The sequence below is a fragment of the Budorcas taxicolor genome, chromosome 5 (genome assembly GCF_023091745.1).
Source record: "Budorcas taxicolor isolate Tak-1 chromosome 5, Takin1.1, whole genome shotgun sequence".
Taxonomy (NCBI): Eukaryota; Metazoa; Chordata; class Mammalia; order Artiodactyla; family Bovidae; genus Budorcas; species Budorcas taxicolor.
This window is the reverse complement of record NC_068914.1, coordinates 46,244,689-46,272,394: the sequence shown is the minus strand read 5'-3', so window position 1 is coordinate 46,272,394 and position 27,706 is coordinate 46,244,689. Positions and strand designations below refer to the sequence as shown.

General features: G+C 40.6%; 1 protein-coding gene across 1 annotated transcript in view; it reads right to left on the bottom strand.

The window, feature by feature from the left end:
* The window catches only part of LGR5 (leucine rich repeat containing G protein-coupled receptor 5), a 130,586-nt gene that overhangs the window by 50,885 nt on the left and 51,995 nt on the right, over positions 1 to 27,706 (bottom strand). The window contains exons 2-3 of the mRNA XM_052640746.1: positions 21,040 to 21,111; positions 3,466 to 3,537 (exon numbers count right to left, since the gene is read on the bottom strand). Coding sequence (XP_052496706.1) covers positions 3,466 to 3,537; positions 21,040 to 21,111 — 144 coding nt within the window. The remainder of the gene's footprint in view (positions 1 to 3,465; positions 3,538 to 21,039; positions 21,112 to 27,706) is intronic.

Here is a 27,706-nt window from a genome sequence, read left to right as displayed (position 1 = left end):
AGAGTGAATAGAAATCCTGGTACGGGTCTTGCTCCTTTTGAATCACCCTCACGTTGACAGTGGTCCAGCTGTAGTGCAAAGTCAGAAGCGTCAGTCCTTTGCTTGCATCTCTTTTCTGACTTCTCATCTTGCTCAGAACATAATACTGTCCAAGCTTTTCTGACATGACATACAGGATACCTGTGACCAGGACCCTTTCTCTTCTTCATTTCCTTTCCACTTTGTCCTGAATGCTCAAGCACCACTTGCTTAGGGCTGGCTGTCCTTGGTTCCTCCTGCCTGTGTCTCTGTGCATATTACCCCTCAATCAGCCACCTAATGCGCTTGGTTAGTCCCTAGTTGTGCTTCAAGGTCTGGGTCCCAGGTCATCTCTTTGGAGAAACATCTCTTTGAGGAAATAGAATCTGAACCATCAAACTAGATGGAGTCCTTTCCTCGCAGTTCCATAGAACCAGAGCGATCTGTTTGTCTTGGTCACACTATCTTGATCCCACAATCTACCATGAGATTGTAAGCTCTTTGAGGGCATGGCCATACTTACTGATCTTTGTATTTCCAGCAATAATGTGTTCAATGACACTTTGAGTGATACATGTGTGAGCATGTACACACACCCACACCCACATCCACACACACACACTCTAGTTCAGTGTATCCAATATGTATTCTGTTAAGTGATTAAAATAATTGATTCCAATATAATTTAACAAGTCATCAAAATACTTAGTGGTACCTAGCTCAATATAGGAAAAACATCTTAGTTGTTTTATCTAAATTTGATGTATCTAATGCATTTTGAATGGTTCCAAATATTTTGGTGGATTCATGGAAATAGAGGCACATTAGAATCAGTGCTACAGCCCTAAATTTTACCTTATGATGAATTAACATAAGGATTTGGTTGTATGACGACTTAAAAATCTTCCTACATAATAGTAAAAATAATTCAAGGGTAGGGAGACCAAACCCAATCACCTAAGTAGATCAAGACTAAATAACAGTTCTGCTTTTAAATTTAACTTTTAACAAAATATTAAGTGTAAATAAAATTGCTTTTTAAAATAGCCTGTGTATCCCTCAGGTCAGTGAAATGCAGTTTCCATTAACCAGAAATATATCAAATGCTTCTTTAGCATTCATAACATTTATCTAAAAGAAAGGAAATAGATGCTTGGGGCTGGTGCACTGGGATGACTCAGAGGGATGGTACGGGGAGGGAGGAGGGAGGGGGGTTCAGGATGGGGAATACGTGTATACCTGTGGCGGATACATGTTGATATATGGCAAAACCAATACAATATTGTAAAGTAATTAACCTCCAATTAAAATAAATAAATTAAAAAAATAATAAAAAAATAAAAAAAAGGAAATAAAATCAGCTTATTATCTCTGAAATAAAACTTTCTTGGTAGAGCTTTCAACTTGTGTTATCTATTTCCTCTAAAACATTCCCTTTTTTCCTACACGGAATAAACTGAAAAATTAAACAATGGGTACTAGAAGAAGAAGGTACCAATAATAAAGAGTTTTCTGATAGAAAATTAGGAAGTTGGACATTAGACAGTAAGAAAGCCCATTTCTCACAAGTCTTAATGAATTAACATTTTTCAATTAAAAAGCTACTCATTTTTACTATGCATTTACTATACCTTACTACTAGATTTTTATACATGTATTCACAAGTGGAAGATAAACTTGATTTTTTAGCTGATCTTTATTCAGTGACTATAAGGAAACAAATTCTGCAAATGGTTTGAGGCTGTAATCTCATTATGTCAGCATCAGTTCAGTTCAGTTCAGCTGCTCAGTCATGTCCGACTCTTTGCGACCCCATGAACTGCAGCACGCCAGGCCTCCCTGTCCATCACCAACTCCCGGAGTTCACTCAAACTCACATCCATCGAGTTGGTGATGCCATCCAGCCATCTCATCCTCTGTCGTCCCCTTCTCCGCCTGCCCCCAGTCCCTCCCAGCATCAGAGTCTTTTCCAATGAGTCAACTCTTCGCATGAGGTGGCCAAAGTACTGGAGTTTCAGCTTTAGCATCGTTTCTTCCAAAGAAATCCCAGGGGTGATTTCCTTTAGAATGGACTGGTTGGATCTCTTTGCAGTCCAAGGGACTCTCAAGAGTCTTCTCCAACACCATAGTTCAAACGCATCAATTCTTCAGCGCTCAGCTTTCTCCACAGTCCAGCTCTCACATCCATACATGACCACTGAAAAAACCATAGCCTTGACTAGATGGACCTTTGTTGGCAAAGTAATGTTTCTGCTTTTGAATATGCTATCTAGGTTGGTCATAACTTTCCTCCCAAGGAGTAAGTGTCTTTTAATTTCATGGCTGCAGTCATTTTGCAGTGATTTTGGAGCCCCCCCAAAATAAAGTCAGACACTGTTTCCACTGTTTCCCCATCTATTTCCCATGGAGTGATGGGACCAGATGCCATGATCTTTGTTTTCTGAATGTTGGGCTTTAAGCCAACATTTTCACTCTCCTCTTTCACTTTCATCAAGAGGCTTTTTAGTTCTTCTTCACTTTCTGCCATCAGGGTGGTGTCATCTGCATATCTGAGGTTACTGATATTTCTCCCAGCAATCTTGATTCCAGCTTGTGCTTCTTCCAGCCCAGCGTTTCTCATGATGTACTCTGCATAGAAGTTAAATAAGCAGGGTGATAATATACAGTCTTGAGGTACTTCTTTTCCTATTTGGAACCAGTCTGTTTTTTCATGTCCAGTTCTAACTGTTGCTTCCTGACCTGCATATAGGTTTCTCAAGAGGCAGGTCAGGTGGTCTGGTCTTCTCATCTCTTTCAGAATTTTCCATAGTTTACTGTGATCCACACATTCAAAGGCTTTGGCATAATCAGTAAAGCAGAAATAGACGTTTTTCTGGAACTCTCTTGCTTTTTTGATGATCCAGCAGATGTTGGCAATTTGATCTCTGATTCCTCTGCCTTTTCTAAAACCAGCTTGAACATCTGGAAGTTCATGGTTCACGTATTGCTGAAGCCTGGCTTGGAGAATTTTGAGCATTACTTTAGTAGCACGTGAGATGAGTGCAATTGTGCGGTAGTTTGAGCATTCTTTGGCATTGCCTTTCTTTGGGATTAGAAGCATAATAATAATTTATTCACTTGAATCAGAATGACTCAAGAAACTCACCCCAACTTCATAGCACAAAAAAGAAAGGGAAATACTCTTTCACAAGTTGGAGTTGATAAGCTGGTTATTTAGGGGCAAATACATTTTTGATATTAAGGTAAGAAAAGGAGAGATGAGTTTTTTTGACACATGAACCCAGCCAGATACATGGTTCTATGATACCAATGAAGACAGACTAGAATTTAGACAAATTATCCCATAGCTCTAAGTGGTTTATTAGAGGAACTCAGTCCTTACAAATTAATTAGCATCCACTTGACACTAAAGTCAGAACTATAACAAACAATACTTGGTTTACTTACAGAACTTTAAGACTGTAAAGGCCAGCAAATGCTCCCTTGGGAATGTACGTCAGAGCGTTTCCAGCAAGACGTCTGTGGGTTTCAAGCAGAGAGGATAGAGAGTAAGTATGGTTCTCTTCTTATGGAATTCATTTAGCTGTTAAAAATGCAATACGATTATGTTTAGACCATAAATGCCAAAAGCAACTCTAGAGAACCTTGTTTTGTCATGTTTTGCAAAAAATTTCTGTAAATCTCTCATCAAAAAGCAGGCAAAAGAAGAAATATAATAAATTACCTATTTTACAATAAATCATATAATCGCTTATACTACGTATATGCCACACTATACTATGTATACTATTATACTATGTATAAGCTATACTATGTATAAGCTATGTATAAACCTCTCTATCCATTCTCTGTCAGTGGACAGTCAGGTTGCTTCTATGTCTCGGCTATTGTAAATACTGCTGCTGTGAATATAGGGATGCATGTATCTTTTTGAATTATGTTTTTCTTGGGATATACACCCAGAAGTGGAATTGCAGGATCATATGGTAGCTCTATTTTTAGTTTTTTAAGGAACTTCCATACTATTCAAAACAGAAACAGACTTACAGACATAGAAAACAAACATGGTTACCAAAAGGTAAAGGTGGGGGGGGAGGAATAAATTAGCACTACTACATATAAAATAAATAACCCACAAGAATCTACTGTGTGCCACAGGGAACTCTATCACTGGTCTGTAATAACCTATACGGGAAAAGAATCTGAAGAATAGGCATATGTCTATGCATAACTGACCCACTGCTGTAACCTGAAACTTACACAAGATTGTAAATCAACTATACCCCAAAATAAAATAAAGATGGAAAAAAATTCACCTTAAAAGTTTTTTAATACAAAAGCTAGACAACGGAGTAGAGAGGGAACCACGGGCAGTGGTTGTCAGGGAGATGGGCCATCACTACAGGTCAGACATTCAATGGCTGGGCAGACCTCTCTGCTGAGAGGGCATTTCAGCAGAGGGCTGAGCCATGCAGGGACCTACGTGAAGGGAACAGGAGTACAAAACACCGAGGAGGGAATGTGCCTGGCATGGTCCAGAATCTGCCAGAAGGCCGGAGTGACCGGAATGGAACAACCAAGGGAAGGGAGACAGCAGGTGAGGCTGGAGGGCAGTCCAGGGGCCCACCATGCAGGGCTCTGGAGGCCACAGCAGGGACTCTGACCAGGGGACAGACGTGATCAGCTTTGTGTTTTAAAAGGGTCCTTCTGATGGGACCCTCTCGAAGGGGGAATAGGCTCTGGGGACAAAGGACACGATTTTTGTAAGACTGAGCCTCCCCAGGTGGTGCTTGTGGTAAAGAACCCACCCGTCAATGCAAGAGACTTGAGACTTGGGTTTGATTCCTGGGTCAGGAAGATCCCTAGGAGGAGGGGAATCCCACAAGGCAACCCACTCCAGTATTCTTGCCTGGAGAATCCCGTGGACTGAGGAGCCTGGTAAGCTACAGTCCATAGCGTTGTAAAGAGCTGGACACGACTGAAGCTATTTAGCATGCATGCATGTGCTATAAAAGAGTGCTTATTGAATTAACTGACTCAGATTGGTTGATGCTCACAGGTGGCTTAGCTGATCAGACTAAAATTAGCCAGGAACTGTTATTTCAGCCAAAATGTCCTTAACTATCCTGTCCACGGTCATGACTTGAATAGTACATTTTTTGAGTTCTAGAACAGAGCCTGAAACTGGGGGCTTATCAACTCTTACTGCTGCTCTGTGACCAAGTTCTTAGCTTGATGGTTTCTGAGTCATTTGAGTTTGGAAATGAAAAGGAGAAAATAAAATTGTTCTATTTATTTATTTCATTAGTTTAAATTATTGTTAGGGTAAATACCTTTCTGTTACATTTCCTGAAATATAGCTCACTTCACATGAATTGTTTTTCTTTTCTGCGCAAGGACTTTCAGAACCTCAGACCGTATTCTGAACTAATCTGTGGAACCAATGACCTCTGTTATCAGGGGAGTCTGTCTTAAAACAAATGAACTTATGATAGGCTATTAGCTATTTGCTATGCTGGTAGGAGACATATCTCATTGTCAAAAACCACAACTTAAGAAATCATTGCATTCTTCCTCTCATTTCTTTACCATGTGGAATGGTTTTAGCAATTTAAAAATGAAATACATATAAACTATAGGAGATCTTTTTTATATGAATGAATACAAAAATGGTGAGAACTATACCAAATCTTTCCTGTGAAGATTTGAACTGACATATTTTTGGGCAACTATGTTCCAATCATAGAGACCCACATACCATTTGGTTGGAAGGTTTAATTTTTCCCTCTGTTTCTAAAATTATTTCATAGAAATGTCTCTTTCATCTCTGTTTCTATAATAGGATACAACTTAACAGGAAAAAACCTTTATATCATTTTATATGATACAAAAATGTTTTTGTCCTTAAAGATACTTCTCCATAAAGAAGATTCACATTATCCTATCACTGTTAGTTTCACTGACCTAACTGCCACAAAAGGGGAAAATCAATACATTACAGTAGACACATCCATCTTCAAATGTTTATTTAAAGCAGATGTTTTGAAGCAGATGTTTGGGTGCTGTAACAACCAACTAAACTAGTTTGGGAATGTCTGTTTCTTTGACCCCATATAGTAATTTGAGTCCCTGAAGGAATCTGTTTGTTTTTGGTAGCTTCATTTTGTAAAAGGGTGGGACAAGAGCAATGCAGTCAGACGTGGGCTGTGATTTCTCCCCTCTGGACGCTGGTCTGGAGGGAAGAGGTGTGTGTACAAACTTGGGGGAGCACCAAGAGGGGAGGGGTGCCCGAGCCCACTCTCTGACTGGGACTCTCACGACAATGACTGTGCAGGGAACACGGTCCAACATAGGGCCCCTCGGCTGGGTAGTATTTTCCAAGGTAAGTGAATACGACGATCCTTATGATTTAAAAGAAGACATTTCAGACTACTTAGCAATTTCATTTTGGCTTTTAAGAATTACTGCTTCATTTTCCAACTTTTACAAAGTACATGAGATCTAGGAGGCATACATTCTATACATGCTGAATTAATTTGTTTCAGAACTTTGGTGAGGGCTAACATCAGGCTTGATGGTAATAGTTCCCCGCCCACCCCCTTCCCCACTTCCCCATTCTTAAGATCTGCCTATTTCCAGTTTTCTGGAAATACTTTTACTATTTTCCTTCTTTGTGATTTCCAGTATAGTTTCAGTGACTCTGTTCTTATTTCTGAATTTCTTTTCACTCTTCTGAGTTGTAATTCACCCAAATAATTATAGTTCAGCTATCACTTACACATAAAATTTCTGAGGTGTCAAAATATTCCCACTTGAAAAAAATATCCTAAAACAAAGTTAATGACTTTGGGTTCCTGTATATAGAAGCCAAGAGTCTGGGTCACTGAAGAGTTAGACACAAATAGGATGAAAGCCAGTCCAGTGTAATCTCATAACCTTGCCTCTGCTGGCAGAAATGCACCATCGCTGTAACTAAGTCCACCACGGTAAGTTTTCTTTTATAAGATGCCTGTGCTAGTTTGAAAGGCCCAGATACATGTTTCAATGCCATTCTCTGTCCACCCCCCCCCAAAAAAAAGAAAAAAGAAAGGCCCAGATACTTAGAATTTAACCCTCTGGCAATCATCTGCGGTAACATTTGCTGAAGCTACTCAGAAAACTTGAAAACAAGGATTATGACAATCTACCAACTGCTTTTCTTCCCATTGGAGAAAAAAGTATCTTAATATGCCTCAAGAAATTGCCACTTAAAAAACCTTCTCTCCCCCAATAAATTAAGCATATCTAATTGGTCAAATCCAGGCACAAATCATCCCTTCGTTAACTACGCATTTATGAACGGTCCATTTTGTTTTCATTATTGTGTGTATGCTCAGTTGTGTCTGACTGTTTGTGACCCTGTGGACTGTAGCCCACCAGGCTCCTCTGTGCTTGGGATTTTCCAGGTAAGAATGCTGGAGTGGGTTTCCATTTTTTCCTCCAAGGGATCTTCCAGACCCAGGGGTCGATCCTGTGTCTTCTGGGTCTTGTGCATGGCAGGCAGATTCTTTACCGCTGCACCAGCTGGGAAGCTCCAGTTTTCATTATTACATGAGGTTAAAAAAATCAGATTTCAAGGTTTAAGGGCTGAGGCCACTGGCCTGATACATGGACTCTTCAGGTCAGCAGGGATATCCATTTGTAGGTATATGGCCCTATAGTTTCTTTAGCCAGAGCATGGTGTGTGTTCAGTTATGTCCAACTCTTTGTGACCCAAGGCCCACCAGGCTTCTCTGTCCTTGGAATTCCCCAGGCAAAAATACTGGAGTGGATTGCCATTTCCTTCTCCAGGGGATCTTCCCAACCCAGGGACTGAAACTGCATCTTTTGTGTCTCCTGCATTGTGTCTCCAGATTGTGTCTCCTGCATTGTGTCTTTACCACTAGCACCATCTGGCAAGCCCCCAGAGTATGTGTGTGTGTGTGCTGACTCTTTGCAACCCCATGGACTGTAGCCTGCCAGGCTCCTCTGTCCACTGAAGCTCAGTTTTCAACTCTGTGAAGTATTCCTTAATTACCTCAGCCGACTTTCCTGTAGGTTATATTCTGTACAACACTATCTATAAAGATTCATTTATGTAGTCTACCTGACTTGACTCTTAAGCTTAAGAATCTTATCGCCTGTCTAGAGCAGGGAGCTGAATCAATAATTTACTGATGGATTGATCATTTGATCTTGTTTCCAAAGACAGTTTGCTACAGTGCTAGAGTTGCTTCAGGTCTGGTATAACTATTGCAAGATGGCTGGCTAGCCATTACATTACCAGATCAAAAATAGCTGAAGAATATTCCTTCTTCATCATGCATCAGATTTGGACTCAGCACTGTATTTGAGCACTTTCATATGCCACATACAGTCCTTTAGGGCTCACAAACAGTACAGACCTTTTGTAAAACTATTTATGAGTTCTAGGCACAATGTAAAGTGTGTTATATACATTGTGCTAATTATTAAAAATCATATTAAACAGGTGATAAGATTATTCCCATTTTACAAGGTAACTGAGGCTATGAGAGGTTATTTGCTCATTCTTACATAGAAAAGTTCACACAACTTGGCTCAACCATTGCATTTTGGCTCTGACATTTGAGATTTTAAACATGACTTTGGTTCAAAGTAGGTTGGTCTGGAGGTTGGGTTAACCAGGAGCAACCAGTCTAAAACAAGAGAAGCACAAGGACACGATGGGTGCATCACTTGAGGCACTGGCTGTGGAAAACTGACGTTCACCGTTTCTCATTCAAAGCTCTCCCGTTGCCCTCTGGACCCCAGTCTGCGCTCTTTCTGCTCTCACGACTATGACTGGTTGTTTCCCTCTCTTCTTGCAAACCCCTCTTTCTTTTAAATTGAAGTATAGTTGATTTACAGTGTTGTGTTAATTTAAGGTGTCCAGCAAAGTGATTCAGTTATACGTGTGTGTGTGTGTGTGTGTGTATATATTTGTGGTGGTTTAGTTGCTGTCGTGTCCGACTCTTGCAACCCCATGGACTATAGCCTGCCAGGCTCCTCTGTCAATGGGATTCTCCAGGCAAGAATATTAGAGTGGGTTGCCATTTCCTTCTCCTATATATACATATATATATACACACACACACACACACACATATGATGTATATATATGATATATGTGATGTATATATATGATGTATATATACATACATATATATGATGTATATATGATACATATATACATATACATATATATACACACACATATACATATATACAAATATATGTATGTATATACATATATGTGTGTGTATATATATATGTGTGTGTGTGTATATATATATATGTATCAGTTCAGTTCAGTTCAGGTCAGTCGCTCAGTCATGTTCGACTCTTTGCGACCCCATGAACTGCAGCACGCCAGGCCTCCCTGTCCATCACCAACTCCCAGAGTTCACCCAAACTATATGCATCGAGTGGGTGATGCCATCCAGTCATCTCACCCTCTGCCGTCCCCTTCTCCTCCTGCCCCCAATCCCTCACAGCATCAGGGTCTTTTCCAATGAGTCAACTCTTCGCATGAGGTGGCCAAAATACTGGAGTTTCAGCTTCAGCATCAGTCCTTCCAATAAACACCCAGGACTGGTCTCCTTTAGGATGGATTTGTTGGATCTCCTTGCAGTCCAAGGAACTCGCAAGAGTCTTCTCCAACACCACAGTTCAAAAGCATCAGTTCTTCAGTGCTCAGCTTTCTTCACAGTCCAGCTCTCATATCCATACATGACCACTGGAAAAACCATAGCCTTGACTAGATGGACCTTTGTTGGCAAAGTAATATCTCTGCTTTTTAATATACTATCTAGGTTGGTCATAATGTCCCTTCCAAGGAGTAAGTGTCTTTTAATTTCATGGCTGCAGTCACCATCTGCAGTGATTTTGGAGCCCCCCCAAAATAAAGTCAGACACTGTTTCCACTGTTTCCCCATCTATTTCCCATGAAGTGATGGGACCAGATGTCATGATCTTCGTTTTCTGAATGTTGAGCTTTAAGCCAACTTTTTCACTCTCCTCTTTCACTTTCATCAAGAGGCTTTTTAGTTTCTCTTCACTTTCTGCCATCAGGGTGGTGTCATCTGCATATCTGAGGTTATTGATATTTCTCCCAGCAATCTTGATTCCAGCTTGTGTTTCTTCCAGCCCAGCGTTTTTCACGATGTACTCTGCATATAAGTTAAATAAGCAGGGTGACAATATACAGCCTTGACGTACTCCTTTTCCTATTTGGAACCAGTCTGTTGTTCCATGGCCAGTTCGAACTGTTGCTTCCTGACCTGCATACAGATTTCTCAAGAGGCAGGTCAGATGGTCTGGTATTCTCATCTCTTTCAGAATTTTCCACAGTTTATTGTGATCCACACAGTCAAAGGCTTTGGCATAGTCAGTAAAGCAGAAATAGATGTTTTTCTGGAACTCTCTTGTGTGTGTGTATATATATATATATATATATATATATATATATATATATATATATATAGGCTTCCCAGATGGCACTAGGGGTAAAGAATCTAAGAACCTGCCTGCCAATGTAGGAGGCATGATTGACCGGGGTTCGGTCCATGGGTCTAGAAGATACCCTGGAGAAGGATATGGCAACCCACTCTAGTATTCTTGCCTGGAGAATCCTATGGACAGAAGAACCTGGTGGGCTATGGTCCATAGGGTCACAAAGAGTCAGACATGACTGAAGCAACATAGCATGCATGCATATGTGTATATATGTAGTCTTTTCAGTTTTTTTCCCTTCTAGATTTTTACAAAATATGAACTATAGTTCCCTGTGCTATACAGTAAGACCTTGTTGTTTATCTATTTTTATATATGGTAGTATGTATCTTTTATAATCCCAGACTCCTAATTTTTATCCCTTTCTCCCCTTCTTCCCTATGGTGACCATAAGTTTGCCTTCTGTGTCTGTGAGTCTATTTCTGTTTTGCATATAAGTCCATTTGCATCACTTTTTTAAGATTACACAAGTAAATGATGCAATATCATATTTGTCTTTCTCTCTGTTAGCTGTTCTTTTAATGCTCATCCTCCGAACATAGAAGTTCTTCAAGTTTCTGTCCTTGCACCTTGTCTTTTTTCCTGCTGCATTACATGGAATTGCAAAGAGTGAGACACCACTTAGTGACTGAATGACAGCAACAACAGTAGCACTCACAGTTGGCCATTGCCTTCAGTTCAGTTCAGTTCAGTTCAGTTGCTCAGTCATGTCCGACTCTTCGCGACCCCATGAATTGCAGCACACCAGGCCTCCCTGTCCATCACCAACTCCAGGAGTTCACTCAGACTCACGTCCATTGAGTTGGTGATGCCATCCAACCACCTCATCCTCTGTCGTCCCCTTCTCCTCCTGCCCCCAGTCCCTCCCAGCATCAGAGTCTTTTCCAATGAGTCAACTCTTCGCATAAGGTGGCCAAAGTACTGGAGCTTCAGCTTTAACATCATTGTTTCCAAAGAAATCCCAGGGTTGATCTCCTTCAGAATGGACTGGTTGGATCTCCTTGCAGTCCAAGGGACTCTCAGGAGTCTTCTCCAACACCACAGTTCAAAAAGCATCAATTCTTCGGCGCTCAGCCTTCTTCACAGTCCAACACTCATTGCCTTAGGAGTCATCAAACTTTCAGATCCCCAGGATCTAACTCAGGTTTAGTGAATCAGCGTTTCTGGAGGAAAATGCCTCAGAAATCTGCATTTTAAGAAGCAGCCCGGGTTATTTTAATATGGGTGGAGACCCACACTGGGAAGCAAAGCCTCTACCCTCTCTCTCAAGGTCCTCATCTGCCCCAGCACCTTCCATGATCACTTCTTTATAAACCACTCTCCAGTCATCTCTGGAACAGACTCAGCATGCTCCATACTCACACTCCAGCTTCGTTAGTGACATTTCCATGTGGATGCTCTGCTAGTACCTTGCACTTATATACCCAGACCAGGCAACCTCTCGCCTCCAAAATATCAGTTTTTCCCTTTGAATTCCCCGTTCCATTGACAGTGCCTCACCAGTCTCCTAGTACCTAATGTTATAACCTTACTCAGAGCTATTTCTCACCTTAAGACCTCGTTTCAGTCCCTATATCCAGTGATGAGTGCCTGACTCTTCTTTGTTGTAAAGCTTCAGCATATCCCAGTGGGTCTTAGCTCCCAAGACAGCTTTAAAACACTGATGTCAGTGTCTCCATTGAGACCCATTAATCTGTGGGACGATGTCCTGGTAATCAGTAGTTTTAAAAATGCTCTGGGTGTTTCTAATGTCTATGCAACGTGAGAAACTCTGAAATAGTCCTCACAGTTTTAGATTGATAAGATCACCTAGAGACTTTCATGGTCTCCATCCTGGGAGACATGATTCACTTGTTGATTATTGGGAGAGCCAGGAGGGGTGATTAGTTAACAATTTGAACAGTAATCCAGGGGAGACAGTAAGAACCTAAAGTAGGTGGTGATGAAACAGAGTGAACAAATGAGAAAGACAACGTGGAATTAAGCGCTTTAGGACTTGGAAACTGACTGATACAGGAGGTGAGGAAGAATGACAGGTGCAAGAGCAGTGATAGACACACTGATCACAACTTTGGATGATAAGAATGCTGATGGAGAGAAGGAAAGGCAGAACAAAAGCTGGTTGTGGAGGGTGATGTGTGTCTGTGCATGAATGAATCTGGTTCTACATTTGCTGAGTTTTAAGGCATTGGTGGGGTAGGTGGAGGTGTCACTTGGGAAGTGGAGGATTCTCAAAGTGTGGTCCCTAGATTCACAGTATCAGTATCACCTGGGAATTTGGTATAAATGCAAATTCTTGACATCTTCCCCTTCGCTGAAGACACTCTGGTGGGGCCCAGCGATGTGTGTTCTCACCAGCACTGTAGGCAATTCTGACGTCACCACTGGCCTAGGGTAGCAGTGCTTACTTAAACTTCATCATGCTTCAGAATCACCTAGTGAGCCTGTTAAAGGCAAGGTCCTGAGCTCAGAGTTTCCGGTTCTCTAGGCTGGGGCGGGGCACAAGGTCCTGAGCTCAGCTCAGAGTGTCCGGTTCTCTAGGCTGGGGCGGGGCACAAGGTCCTGAGCTCAGAGTGTCCGGTTCTCTAGGCTGGGGCGGGGCACAAGGTCCTGAGCTCAGCTCAGAGTGTCCGGTTCTCTAGGTTGGGGTGGGGCACACAGGTTGGGGTTTGCATTTCTCACAAGCTCACATGTGGTGCCAGTGCTCTGGTATGGGGACCACACTTTGAGAACCACTCAAAGACAAAAGAGATCTGAACTAGAAACATGGATTTGGGCCTCATCTACATAAGGGAGGTAGTCCAAATCTTGGGTTTCTTTCTCAGACAACTGCAGCTGTCTCCAAATGAGTTTTCAGCCTTCTAACAGGCTTCTCTGTTTCTGTAATCCTCAATGTATTTTGCATACAGAAATCAGAGAAACTGTTATTAATCTCAAACCCTCTCTGCATACAATCCTTCACAGGCTTCCCATTGCTCTTATTTGAATTCTATACACAGCCTGATCGGTCCAGCCTGATCGGTCCTGCATGATCTGGCCTCTGTCTTCCTCCTCAACCTCATCCCGTCACCTCCCCTCCATCTCCTTCTGTTCTGGCCACACTGATCTTTCAGATCCACGAACACGTCACAGTCTTTCCTACCTCAGGGCCTGTGTTCACGCTATTCTCCTACTAGAAGCATTCTATCGTAGGTCCTCAGACCACTGACTCACCTGAACCCTCCTGATCTCAGTTCAGACGTCACTTTCTTTGAGACACTTTCCTTCTTCGTCATCCCTTGTTATTTATTTCTACTTAATTGACCGTGTTTGTGTTCTTTATCTCTCCTGTCACAATCAGCAAGTGTCCTATGTGCTTGTTTCCTGGCTTATCCTCTATCTCCCCCTCTAGATTGTAAGCTCCCCTGGGTGAGGACTTGTTGACTACATGAAATGTAGCAAGTCATATGCATTCTTAGGTTCCCATTGGCTCAATAAATACATGTTGAATGAATGCAGAAAACAGACAACGGAGGCAACACAAATAAGTGCAGAAATCTAGGCAATGTCTATACTTCACAGGCATTGTGGGTGGAGGAGAAAAGAAGGCTAAGGAAAAAAAGAAAAGGAAGCAGAGAGGTAGGGCACTTTAAGAATAGTGCCCTAGAACTAAAGAACACCCAATGGTGAACAATACAATAATTGAAGTTAAAAATACACTAGAAGGAATCAATAATAGCAGAACAACTGAGGCAGAAGATCAAATGAGTGAGCTGGAAGATAGAATGGTGGAAATAACTGCCAAGAAGTAGAATAAAAACAAAAGAATGAAAAGAACTGAGGACAGTCTCAGAGGCTTCTGGGACATTAGATGCACTAATCTTCAAATTATAGGGGTCCCAGAAGAACAGAAAGAGAAAGAGCCCCCCCAAAATATTTGAAGACATTATAGGTGAAAACTTCCCTAATATGGGAAGGGAACATTGTCCTAATTACCATAACAATGGTCTACATACATACACACACATATATATTTACACATGGACAGATACCTAAATGTCTATACCCATCTATATGAATAGACATTTGGAAGAGAATAAAATAATGCTAGACAAAAAAAGAGATTCAAAGAAGCAGCGCTTGCTTTTTTTTTCATTAGTTATATTTTCAGTTCAGTTCAGTTCAGTTCATTTCAGTTCAGTTGCTCAATCGTGTCCTACTCTTTTCGACCCCATGAATCACAGCACACCAGGCCTCCCTGTCCATCACCATTTCCGGAAGTTCACTCAGACTCACATCCATCAAGTCGGTGATGCCATCCAGCCATCTCATCCTCTATCGTCCCCTTCTCCTCCTGCCCCCAATCTCTCCCAGCATCAGAGTCTTTTCCAATGAGTCAACCCTTTGCCTGAGGTGTCCAAAGTACTGGAGCTTCAGCTTTAACATCATTGTTTCCAAAGAAATCCCAGGGTTGATCTCCTTCAGAATGGACTGGTTGGATCTCCTTGCAGTCCAAGGGACTCTCAAGAGTCTTCTCCAACACCACAGTTCAAACGCATCAGTTCTTTGGCACTCAGCCTGCTTCACAGTCCAACTCTCACATCCATACATGACCACAGGAAAAACCATAGCCTTGACTAGACAGACCTTAGTCGGCAAAGTAATGTCTCTGCTTTTGAATATGTTATCTAGGTTGGTCATAACTTTTCTTCCAAGGAGTAAGCGTCTTTTAATTTCATGCCTGCAGTCACCATCTGCAGTGATTTTGGAGGCCCCCCAAAATAAAGTCTGACACTGTTTCCACTGTTTCCCCATCTATTTCCCATGAAGTGATGGGACCGGATGCCATGATCTTCGTTTTCTGAATGTTGAGCTTTAAGCCAACTTTTTCGCTCTCCTCTTTCATTTTCATCAAGAGGCTTTTTAGTTCCTCTTCACTTTCTGCCATAAGGGTGGTGTCATCTGCATATCTGAGGTTATTGATATTTCTCCCAGCAATCTTGATTCCAGCTTGTGTTTCTTCCAGTCCAGCGTTTCTCATGATGTACTCTGCATATAAGTTAAATAAGCAGGGTGACAATATACAGCCTTGTCGTACTCCTTTTCCTATTTTAAATCTTAAAATTTTTAAATATAATTGTTAAAGATAAAGGTAAAAAGGCAGCATTTGTAATCAATTTCTATGAAGAGGAGAGATGGAACACTCTGATAAGGCTAAGGGTCAAAAAGATTATTTACGGGCAAGGTGGTATTTTCACTTTACTAACACAATTCAATAGGTGAATTAGAGTTTACCCAAATTCTCTCATCAACCATTCATTTGATCTTCAAATATCTCAAAATGCAGGCAGGATAGCTCTCACTATTTTCAGCAATGTGATGATAACAAGTAGAAATAACAAGCATAGATTGTGCTTTCAGGAAGTTTGGTGGTATTTCTCATTATTAATTTCATCTGAAATAATGGATATCTACTATTTATATGGAGATTCTTCAAGGCCAACCATAATATGATCAAACAGTTCCAGGGAACAATAGTAACTTAAAAACAAACATCCCTAGAGTATCTCAGGTTTCTTTCCTAAACTGAGTATTTGTTTCCAATAACATTCAAATCTGGGAAGATTTAAATAGCACTTGGAAACAAAGGCCTTTAACTTAGACTGTTTAAAATGGTAACAATTCATTTTTCCTTCTGGTTTAATCAAGCTACTGATCTAAGTTTAAAGGAACATGTACCTGTCAGCATTAGGCACAATCTGTTAGTTTCTAAAATCTGAACCACACTCTGATGGACCAAGTGCAGGATCTATTATTTGTCCAAAAAGCAAACATGAAGTCCTCAGTAGAACTGAAGAAACAGAACTGGGAGAGAGACATTGGAGAGAAATGTAATTATTGCTCAGGATGTTCAAATTTGGCAAAAAACTATCTGTTTTGATTGCCTACATCCATTAAACCTCATAGTTAGAAAGGGTTTCCTTCACAAATCCTGAATCCCTGGGATTACTGCAAAAACAAGCTCATGAAATAGGAAAGAAAGAAGGGAGAATTTTCTTAAAAGTGTTTTCATTCAGGAACATAACTCAATATGTAAGTTATAGTTTACCAAAGTTTCTTCATCATCATTTCATTTGGTCCTCAGAATCTCAAAATACAGGCAAAGGCTGCGCTCACTGTCCTCTCCTGAGGCCCAGGAGGTCAGGTGGGTTGTCAGTTAGTAAGGGGCAAAGTCAGGGCAGGAGTACGGGGCTTGCTTCTGCCGCTCGGTGCTATCTTCTCCTCTCATCACAGCATAGGGTGGCCACACACAGATTTTTTCTTTTTAAGAAAAAGGCTCTCTCTCTTCCTTGTGCTATCATGTTGCAATAGCAAGGCCTTTGGCCTTGAATGTCTAGTGAATCTTGCAGATTCATAAAACATATATAATGATTAATAAACAAGATTTGAATGTACCAACACATGAGCCTGTGATACAGGTAGTAAGTATTCCAGAATGTCAGGAGGAAGAGAAGGAGACCACTAGTCGTGATGACTTTAACTCCTCTTAAATGTCTGCTCCACATAGTCACTTTCCCCAGAGTTACAATACTTTAAAAATATGTTAGTGATACCTCTGGGGTTTTATTGATTCTTAGAGGATTTTAAAATATGGCACCAGTGGTAGAGGAGAGATAAATCATGACTGTCTACACAGTTTATAACATAGTTAGATGGATTATATCAGGGAGATAATAAGTAGGTGGTTAGAGCTAAGGGCAAGGATGGTAACTTGGCTATCAATAGTGATTTTTTAAAATAATTTGAGTTTTGTGGTGGGAATTTTATTCATATATTCTTATTTTATTTATTTATTATATTATTGGGGCTTCTCTGATAGCTCAAATGGTAAAGAATCTACCTGCAATGCAGGAGACCTGGGTTTGATCCCTGGGTTGGGAAGATCCTGGAGAAGGAAACAGCAATCCACTCCAGTATTCTTGCCTGAAAATCCCATAGACAGTGGAGCCTGGTGGGTGACAGTCCATGGAGTCACAAAGAATCGGATACAACTGAGTGACTAACACTTTCATTATATTATTAATATAATATTCTCAATTATTAATTTAGAATATCAATAGCAGTTTTTGAATGAATGGGTAAAGAATAAAGCATAGAGATAAACTGAGTAAACAGACTGAAAGAATACTTTCAGAACAGTTTAACATTTCAACAGTTTGTCACAACAAAAGACACACACACAACCACAATGACAGATACCTAAATGTCTATGTCTAGCTGTGTGGATGGTAATTTATTAGTTCAAGAAGAATACCATATAAAACATGCTGCTTAAATATATGTATGCATATGTAAAAACAATAAGTAAGGTTTTGTTCCTGTTGAGTAATGTGAAATTGGTGAAATTCTGCTCCTGAAATACTTTTTTCAAAGCCAGTATTTGAGGATATTGAATGAATAACCTGAATATCCAATCTCTCCCTGCTGGAGAGATAGATCTTACTTGCTTTCTGTCTTGTTCTTTCTTTTTCATTCCCTCACATAAACCCATACACAAACAGATGAACACACCTATCATTATGAAACTCAGTTTAACAACAGTTTGAAGTGTTCAGGTGTTTAAACCACTGTACTAAGTACTATCAGGGAAAAGAAATGCACAGATGAATCACCCACAATTCCAAAGTCTCCTGCTTTCCTAGTATGGCTTTGAAAGCGAGTTTGCATTTTAGTTCTGATACTTACATACTCCATTATCTAGGGTAACTTCCTGTTTTCTCTGTACTTTAAAAAAAATCTTGAACTGAGAACAATAATGATATCTACTTTCACAGGGTTGTTAAGAGGGCTCAGTGGAATGACATGTGTAAAACATTTTGATCAGTGCCTGTCACAGAGCAAGCTATTATTGTTGTCATTATGTTATTATATAAAAGATTTTACACTCCACAAGAGAATATAGACTTAACCACAGCTAAGCCTAACAGAAATAATCAGCACGTAACAAAAGCATAATCAAAATGCTCTGCTCCATGGGGGTGTGTGTGTGTGTGTGTGTGTGTGTGTGTGTGTCTGCACGCGCCTGTGTGTAAACCCACAGAACCCTCCATTTAGCCTTGGGAAGAAAGGAATAAACTAAGCAGAGTTAATCATTTTTCCAGGTTCTGTAAATATTATCCCTTTTTGCTACTAAATCAATAATGATACCTTCAAAACATCATTTAACTGGAGCATGGAATTATATATGGGAAACTGATCTTGCTTTTAAATTCAGCAAGTTGGCCAGCTCAGCAAAGGGAATTTCAGAACAGGATAAAATGGAATGAATAGTCTTTGAAGGAGTTCCTCTACTTCTGAAATTCTATGATTCCATAATCAAGATTCTTGATGGAGTTTCCAGAGATATAAAAAAAGACAATTCAGAAAAACAGCCCTTTCCTATTGTAGTTCCTTCTCCCTTTTACCATACCCCCCATTTTTTTCTCGACTATCTTTTGAAGAACTGGTCTTAGATGAGCAATAATGTTTACTACATTAGGAAAGGGGGCTTCCCTGGTGGCTCAGCAGTAAAGAATCTGCCTGCAATGCAGGAGACGTGGATTGGATCCCCAAGTCAGGAAGATCCCCTGGAGGAGGACACGGCAACCCACTCCAATATCTTGCCTGGAGAATCCCATGGACAGAGGAGCCTGGCGGGCGACAGTCCATAGGGTCGCAAAGAGTTGGACACAACAGAAGCAACTGAGTATGTAGCATGCGTGAAGAAAGAGGAGTTATTCTGAATAAGCTGGGTCATCAAGGGAAGAACTCTATTAAATCCTTGAAGAAGTGGATTATTTACTGATTTGGCTTGTGGTCTAAAGTTGAGGTGTGTGTTGGGGGAGAATGGAAGTCTTTCGCCATTGCATATTATAAAGAAATTAAAGAGAAAAGCACTGGGAATGCATATTTTAGAAATATGGGGATAAATAAGACTAAGTATTGCATGTAAATTATGATGATGGAGAGTGGATGAAAAGAATGTAAATAAGAAAAAAACACTGATGTTTGAAATTTACTAAAAAAATCTAAAAATATCGGTTAATGTCAACTAAATCTGTTACTTTTTTCTAAGGTGGTGAACAAGCAGCTCCTTTTACACGTTTTGCTTTCTCATGAGTTCATTCATTCATCAAAAATGTATTGATTATTCGTTACATACCAGCAAACGAAGAGTAGGACAGATATGGTCCCTGTCCTGATGAGGGTTAATTTTTTAGTAACAGAAATGGCCAGAGAGAAAATAGAAGAGGAAAAAGAAGAGCCTGGACAAGCCAAAATGAAAATCCATTTTCTGAATAATAAAAACTTGCTGTATAATCTAATAATTTAAGCGTCCCCACCATACCCCTTCATAACAATCAGGGCACATTCAGCTGATTCCAGTAGTAAAACAATAGCATTTGTGAAAAAGGTAATGCCATCAAAAATAAATATAGATCCAGCTCTCAAGGGGAGAAATCTGAGAATACTATCCTCTTGGAAAAATATGATCGATGTACTGTAATCTAGTTGTGATGGATGGTTCTTCAACCTCCCAAGGTAGATGGTGTGGTGCATCAACAATTTAAATTACTCCTCAAATTGGACCCTGACTAGGAATTATAAAGGAAATATTTTCAAAAGAGGTCACTGCCTAAACAATTCCTTTAATCAACAGTCAGAGGATTTATTTAGCTGATGGTGCCAAACTTTCTTCATGGAGACTACAATGGTACATCCCCCCTAGTTCCCGCCCCTCAAAAGGGCAAGAGGATCAAAAGAATTTTTAAATGCAGATTTTGGTTTACAGAGTTCTTTTTCATCTTCTGGAAAGTGATTACCAGACTTAATCAAGATTCCTCTGTGTATCATTAGCTAATTTTAACTCTCTCTTTTTTTTTTTACAATGAGTTTGGGAAAGACCACTTTCAAGTCCTCTGTGAATTTCATGTTTTTCTGTTCAAGCCTTCAGGGAAGCTAAATTTAAAAGTAGAAAAATAGTAATTAAAAGTGATTAGAACAAGAAGTTTTGGTGCTATGAGTTGAGGACTCAATTCTCCCTGTCATAAGCTGAACCAAGAGGAAGTTTTTGGTTTTGATTATAGCTTCACTTGCTATTTTAATAAACATGAACCAGTATTCAAACTTCTAATATCCTGCTGCTTAACCATTTCCAAAGAGCCATCCAGCTCTTTTAAACAGCCTTTGTTTTAAAATTTTAATTTGTTTGGCTCAGTCTCACCTTAGAAAGTTGTAGCCTTATGGTAAACTCTTTTATAAGTTGATTTCCAGAATCCTAAGTGATTCTCTCTTTTCCCCTCCCAACTAAGTGTTTCCTCATGGGCCAAAACCGTTGGTGCTGACAGCTTTCTTGCTTTGTTTTATCTGGTTCCCAGAGTAAATATGAGAGACAAATGTGAGAACGTGTCCAGCACTGACTGGACGCACCATGACTCTGGTGATACTTACAGCTCCTCCAGGAAGCGCAGACTGTGGAGAGGACTCGGGGGCAGCTGACTGATGTTGTTCATACTGAGGTCCCTGAGGGAAAAAGAGGCAGCATGTGAGGAGCCGCGTTTGCCACCACAAGGAAATCCAGCTGTTCAGTTCACACATTTTCAAGCAAGACAGCCAAAGGAACTCATTCTTCTGTTTGATAAATGAATTGTTCTTTTGCATCTTAAATATATTCCTTTCCTCCCACATCCCCTCAACATCATGGGCCCTCAAATCAGAGATCCTAGGAGGAGCTTATATGGAATTCAACACGATTTAGACCATTCGTGGGCATGGCTGTAATTCTTCACATTTAAAATGACCTGAGGAGCACAGAAGAGGGAACAGACATAACGCAACCCTAGATGTAACTCAATGTTGGGTACTGCTTTAAATTTTGTGACAAAGAAAAATGTTTTCACCGTGCAACGGTGAAAGTCCTGTTTCTCTGGGACTATAAGCACCTTTTAAAAACAAATGTTTTGAATCAAAGAAACTTAAAACAAAACAAGACAAAAAGCCTATTCCCTCCTTCGAACGTGTTCCTTTTGCAGGTTCTCGGATTGCATTAAATAAGTGAACTGAACCATAAAACAAGGGTGTAATGTGATCCTGCTCTGTAGCACACTTCCTGCTGGGTCTGCACAGTAGTTCCTGGCACAGGAAACAAGAAGCCACTTTGGGCGGAACTCAATCAATTTTTGTTTTAAGTGAAACTCCGTGTAATTAGATTTTATTCCATTTTTACTTTTCTACTTCTTTACTGTCTTTCACACAATCCTACAGCATCGCTGGCATATGCCATCTGCATCTCAGAGGCCAAAAGATCAGCTGCTAGACAGAGTCTACTCAAGACAAGCTAAGACCACAAAACAGTCAGCTGAAGGTGGACTTAACCAATGACTTGCTCTAAGGAACAGATTTTGGACTCAGTGGGAGAAGGTGAGGGTTGGATGATTTGACAGAGTCTCACTGAAACATATACATTACCATATATAAAATCGATAGGCAGTGGCAGTTTGATGTAGGATGCAGGGCACCCAAAGCTGGTGCTCTGTGACAGCCTGGGGATAGAGTGGGGAGAGAGGTGGTGGGCGTTCAGGATGGAGGGGACACATGTATACCTAGGGCCGATTCATACTGATGAGTGGCAAAAACCATCACAATATGGTAGAGTGATTATCTTCCAATTAAAAATAAATAAATAAACTGAATTTTAAAAAATGACTCATTCAAACCTGAAGACTCAGAACTAACACCATTATCGTCTCAGAGCAAGTATACAGACATAAAGTTTATCTTGAGATAAAATAAAGAGCTTCTTTTTATTATTTAAAAATGTGTTTAATTGATATATAACATTGTATTCATTTTAGCATACAGCATCATGACATATTCATAAATTGTGAAATGATTACCACAATAAGTTAGTGGACATTCATTACCACAGTTACAAAAATTTTTTTCTTGTGGTGAGAATTTCTCTTAGCAACTTTCAAATATACAAGTATATTTGTTATACAAGTATTATAACCGTAACCACTATGCTGTACATTATATCCCCAGGACTTATTTCTCTCATAACTGGAAATTTGTATCTTTTGACCACCTAAGCCAATTTTACCCAGGAGCTTTTAAAAGAATCTGAATTATTTTTGTTATTGAAGAGATCACATCCATTGCACCTAACCAGCAGGTTTTAGTATTGACAGCTTGATGCCTTTATCAAATATTAACTTTTAATCAGGGATGCCAAGAATTAAAGGATCTGACTCTGTGCCTTTAAAAAATCATGAGCGTCTATGTCCGATGCAGGATACAGGATGCTTGGGGCTGGTGCATGGTGATGACCCAGAGAGATGTTATGGGGAGGGAGGTGGGAGGGGGGTTCATGTTTGGGAACGCATGTACACCCGTGGTGGATTCATGTCAATGTATGGCAAAACCAATACAGTATTGTAAAGTAAAATAAAGTAAAAATAAAAATTAAAAAAAAAATCATGAGCATGTATGGGGAATGTAAAATATTTTGCTAAATGTTTCAGAATATGGCAAAACCCCAGAATTATTATTTTTAATATGTTAATAACAATGCAGTAGCCAAGTAAGACGCTATATTCTCAAGCAAAACTGAACAATGCTAAAAATATAGACTAAAAATTTATGTTGCCCCTATATTCAGAATCTGAATATTTTTCCTGACATTGTTTAGATAAGAGAGGCAAATAACTGATTAGCAATTTTAGTTCCCAGTGCAGCTATTTCTCTGAAGTAGGAAGGTGGCTGAGTTCACTGAACAGGCATGTATTAACCTAACCAATACAGTTTCTGAATTCCTTACAGTGACTCTATAATCTCTGCAAAGACTTGCTAGTTCTCAGGGCTATTCACTTACTTTTAACTGACACCCCACTTATTTCCTAAAAGGATTGGGTGATTTGCTTTCCGAGCATGTTTATTTGTAACTTAGATCCAACCAGTCTCCAGAAGCTGGTGTGGATGGCAGTGACATTCCTTTCCTTTCGTATTTCCTTGTGTGATGTGCAGATCGGTTAGGGACAAACGTCGAGCTTGTCTATGTGCAGAAAGCTCTAACTAGAACAAGGAAATTTACACATGAAGGAGATTCATGAGCACTCCATATTATTTTACTGTTTATTACCCTATTTCAGGCGCCTGAAAGTGAAGCTTGTATCGGTGTGCATTCTCAGGGCTCCTCCCAGAGCATCTTTTGCGGCGGAGCGGAAGCGTGCAGGCGTAGTTGGAGTACAGTGTCTCGGGTTTGCATACTGCTTTCCCTGTGCACTAGCTGCACGGTCTGGAGGAAATGAACCTCCCTGAGTAGGCTTCCTCGTATTTAACCCAGGGTGCCCCTACATTGCTTCCCAGCTGTTTCAGTGGTAAAGAATACCCCTGCCAACGCCGGAGACACGGTTTCGATCCCTCAGTCGGGAAGATCCCCTGGAAGAGGAAATGGAAACCCACTCCAGTTTTCTTGCCTGGAAAATTCCACAGACAAGAGGAGCCCAGCGGGCTGCAGTCCATGAAGTGGTAAAAGAGACAGACACGAGTGAGTACACACTCAAGTCCCTACATTAATGGTTGCATACCCAAGGATAGCTGTTTCCAGTCAGGAGGGAGAGTGACTTAATTTGCTTCTTGGAAAGGCGAGTACCCCTCCCTCCCAACAGGAGCTAATCACTTCTCCCTGTTACCTGACACTGTGGTTCAGAAAAGGAGCTCATAACAGTCGGCCCCCCCATATCTGTGGGTTTGGCAGGGGCAAATTCAGAGGGCTGACGGTTTTCATTGGACCAAACCCTTTAAGGGACGTGAGCATCCTCAGATTTTGGTTATCTGCAGGTGCTGCTAGGACCAATCCTCTGAGCATACTGAGCAACCACTGGATTGCTAAAACAACTCTTTACCACGTGCTTGCTAATACAGGCTGTTTTCCTCTAAAGAGCCGCTAACAATGCAGATAAACCTATAGTAGAAAAAATAATAATGACGATTCAGAGTAAAATGAAATAGGTCTTTAAAATATACATTCAAAGCAGGTAGGGTAAAAATGAACTTGTCAGCATTCATCTTTTCTGTGTGCACCTTTTGCCTTGATGTTCAAATGTAATACTGGTCTAACTGAGTGCTTCCCAAGCTATCCATGGTAAAAGACCAACTTAGAAAAGTTCTGGTTTACTGTGGACTTGTATCTTTAGAAAATATTATAAAATTAATTACCAGAGAAGTCAAAAACACAAAGATAAACAAAATACAAGCCTCAATATTTTGTTATGTGACTTGATAGAGATTATTCAATTACTGTGAACATTTCTAAACTTTTACTCTCAAATCCTTATCTGTTGCAGATTGGTAAAAAATAATCCTGTTCTGGGTTAGGGTCTTAGACCTCTCGTTTTGGTGAGCAATGTCTGTGCTTTCCTTTAGGTCAAGAAGGGCAAGGCTTAAATGACTTTTAGCCTGTTCAAGTTAGAGTAAAACATAATAGAATGAGAATGTTTGGCTACTAGAGAGGGCTGGCACTCACCAGGGCGTGGACACCTGTTTGTAAGGGAAGAAAATGAAGTTCACAGGGGTGATGGGTCTCCAAGTCACAGTGCAGAACTCAGTGGGAAAGCCCCTGGGTTGAAGATTAGATCGATACTTGCCCTAGGATTTTTGCTTTTCCTTTCTTCCTACAAACTTTCCACTCTATACAGAAATATCCTCTCTCTTACTCTTAAATTATTTTCAAACTCTTCCTTTTATATTTCTGCAGTATCTAGCTTTTCTGACTCACACGAAACACATACAACCATAGCAGAATGAAGAGTTCTTAAAAAAGCTTATATCTGTGCCCTCTGTGTTTATATCTGTCTCATTTTTAAACTATCATTAAAAAGCCCCTATTTTATAGCATATTTGGCCCACAGTTTAGTTTCCTAAAATCAGTGAAGCAATGTAATGCATTTCTTTACTTTTTTTCATCTTTTGCCAAGATGTTGGAATGAATTTTGAAGAACTGATCACTAGGTAAAAAGATTTCATCAGAAATGAAGGATTCATTGCCACAAGACGATCAAATATGTTAAACTATTCTGCCCTGTCTCTGACCCAGGTCTTGTCTATGCTGTGTTAATGACCATATCTAGAAATGAACAGGATTTGCAGAGTTCCATGAAAGTTGGTGACTATATATTGGAATCATCACAGGAGCTTTAAAAAATATGGATGCCTGGATCCCATCCCCTGAGTTTCTGAGTCAGCTGGTCCAGTATGGGCACTGGAATTTTAAAAAGCTTCTCATGTTATTTGAATATTCAGTCAAGAATGTGAACATTGCTTAAATAGATGGGGAAACAGTGGAAACAGTGTCAGACTTTATTTTTGGGGGGGCTCCAAAATCACTGCAGATGGTGACTGCAGCCATGAAATTAAAAGATGCTTACTCCTTGGAAGAAAAGTTATGACCAACCTAGATAGCATATTCAAAAGCAGAGACATTACTTTGCTGACTAAGGTCCGTCTAGTCAAGGCTATGGTTTTTCCTGTGGTCATGTATGGATGTGAGAGTTGGACTGTGAAGAAGGCTGAGCGCTGAAGAACTGATGCTTTTGAACTGTGGTGTTGGAGAAGACTCTTGAAAGTCCCTTGGTCTTCAAGGAGATCCAACCAGTCCATTCTAAAGGAGATCAGCCCTGGGATTTCTTTGGAAGGAATGATGCTAAAGCTGAAACTCCAGTACTTTGGCCACCTCATGCGAAGAGTTGACTCATTAGAAAAGACCCTGATGCTGGGAAGGATTGGGGGCAGGAGGAGAAGGGGACGACCTAGGATGAGATGGCTGGATGGCATCACGGACTAGATGGACGTGAGTCTGAGTGAACTCCGGGAGTTGGTGATGGACAGGGAGGCCTGGCATGCTGCGATTCATGGGGTCACAAAGAGTCGGACACGACTGAGTGACAGAACTGAACTGAACTGAACTCTTTCTAAATTTCTAGATGGGTGTTCTCAGTTTTACAACTTACTCAAAATTTAATAGGCTTACTGAAGGTACTGTTTCCTCTGGGTAGAGAGTTCCACCTAAGCAGGTGGTATCTTTCTCTTGAAAACGTGCTTGTTGCTTGCAACTTTATTATTTTTTCTTCATTTGACAAAATATTAATTGAGCATTGGGGCTTCCCAGGTAGCACAGTGGTAAAGAATTTGCCTGCTGATGTAGGAGATGCAAGAGATAGATTTGATCCCTGGGTCAAGAAGACCCCCTGGAGTAGGAAATGGCAACCCACTCCAGTATTCTTGCCTTGAAAATGCCATGGACAGAGGAACCTGGTGGGCTACAGTCCATGGGGTTGCAAAGAGTTGGACATGACTGAGTGACTAAGCATGCGCACACAATTGAGCATTCGCTGTGGTCAGGTCTGGGAACACAGTGGAGAATAAAGGCGAGTCTTTCCCCTTTTCTGCTGTCTCTAAGTTTGTTGCTGTTCAGTAGCCAGGTTGTGTACAACTCTCCGCGACCCCATGAACTGCAGCATGCCAGGCTTCTCTGTCCTTCACTCTCTCCCTGAGTCTGCTCAAATTCATTTCCACTGAGTCAGTAATGCCATCCAGCCATGGTATCCTCTGTTTTCCCTTCACTTCCCCTCACCCAGCATCAGGATCTTTTCCAGTGAGTCGGCTCTTTGCATCAGAGCTGACTATTGCTCTATGCTCCAATACTTTGGAGCTTCAGCTTCAGTCCTCCCAATGAATATTCAGGGTTGATTTCCGTTAGGACTGACCAGTTTGATCTCCTCACAGTCTAAGGGACTCTCAAGAGTCCTCGCCAACACCACAATTCAAAAACATCAATTCTTCATCACTCAGCCTTCTTTATGGTCCAACTCTCACATCCGTACATAACTACTGGAAAAGCCATAGCTTTGACTATATGGACTTTTCTTGGTAAAACGATGTCTCTGCTTTTTAATACATTGTCTAGGTTTATCACATTTTTCCTTCCAAGAAGCAAATGTCTTTTAATTTCATGGATGCAGTCACCGTCTGCAGTGATTTTGGAGCCCAAGAAAAGAAAATCTTTCACTGTTTCCACTTTTTCCCCATCTATTTGCCATGAAGTGTTGGGACCGGATGC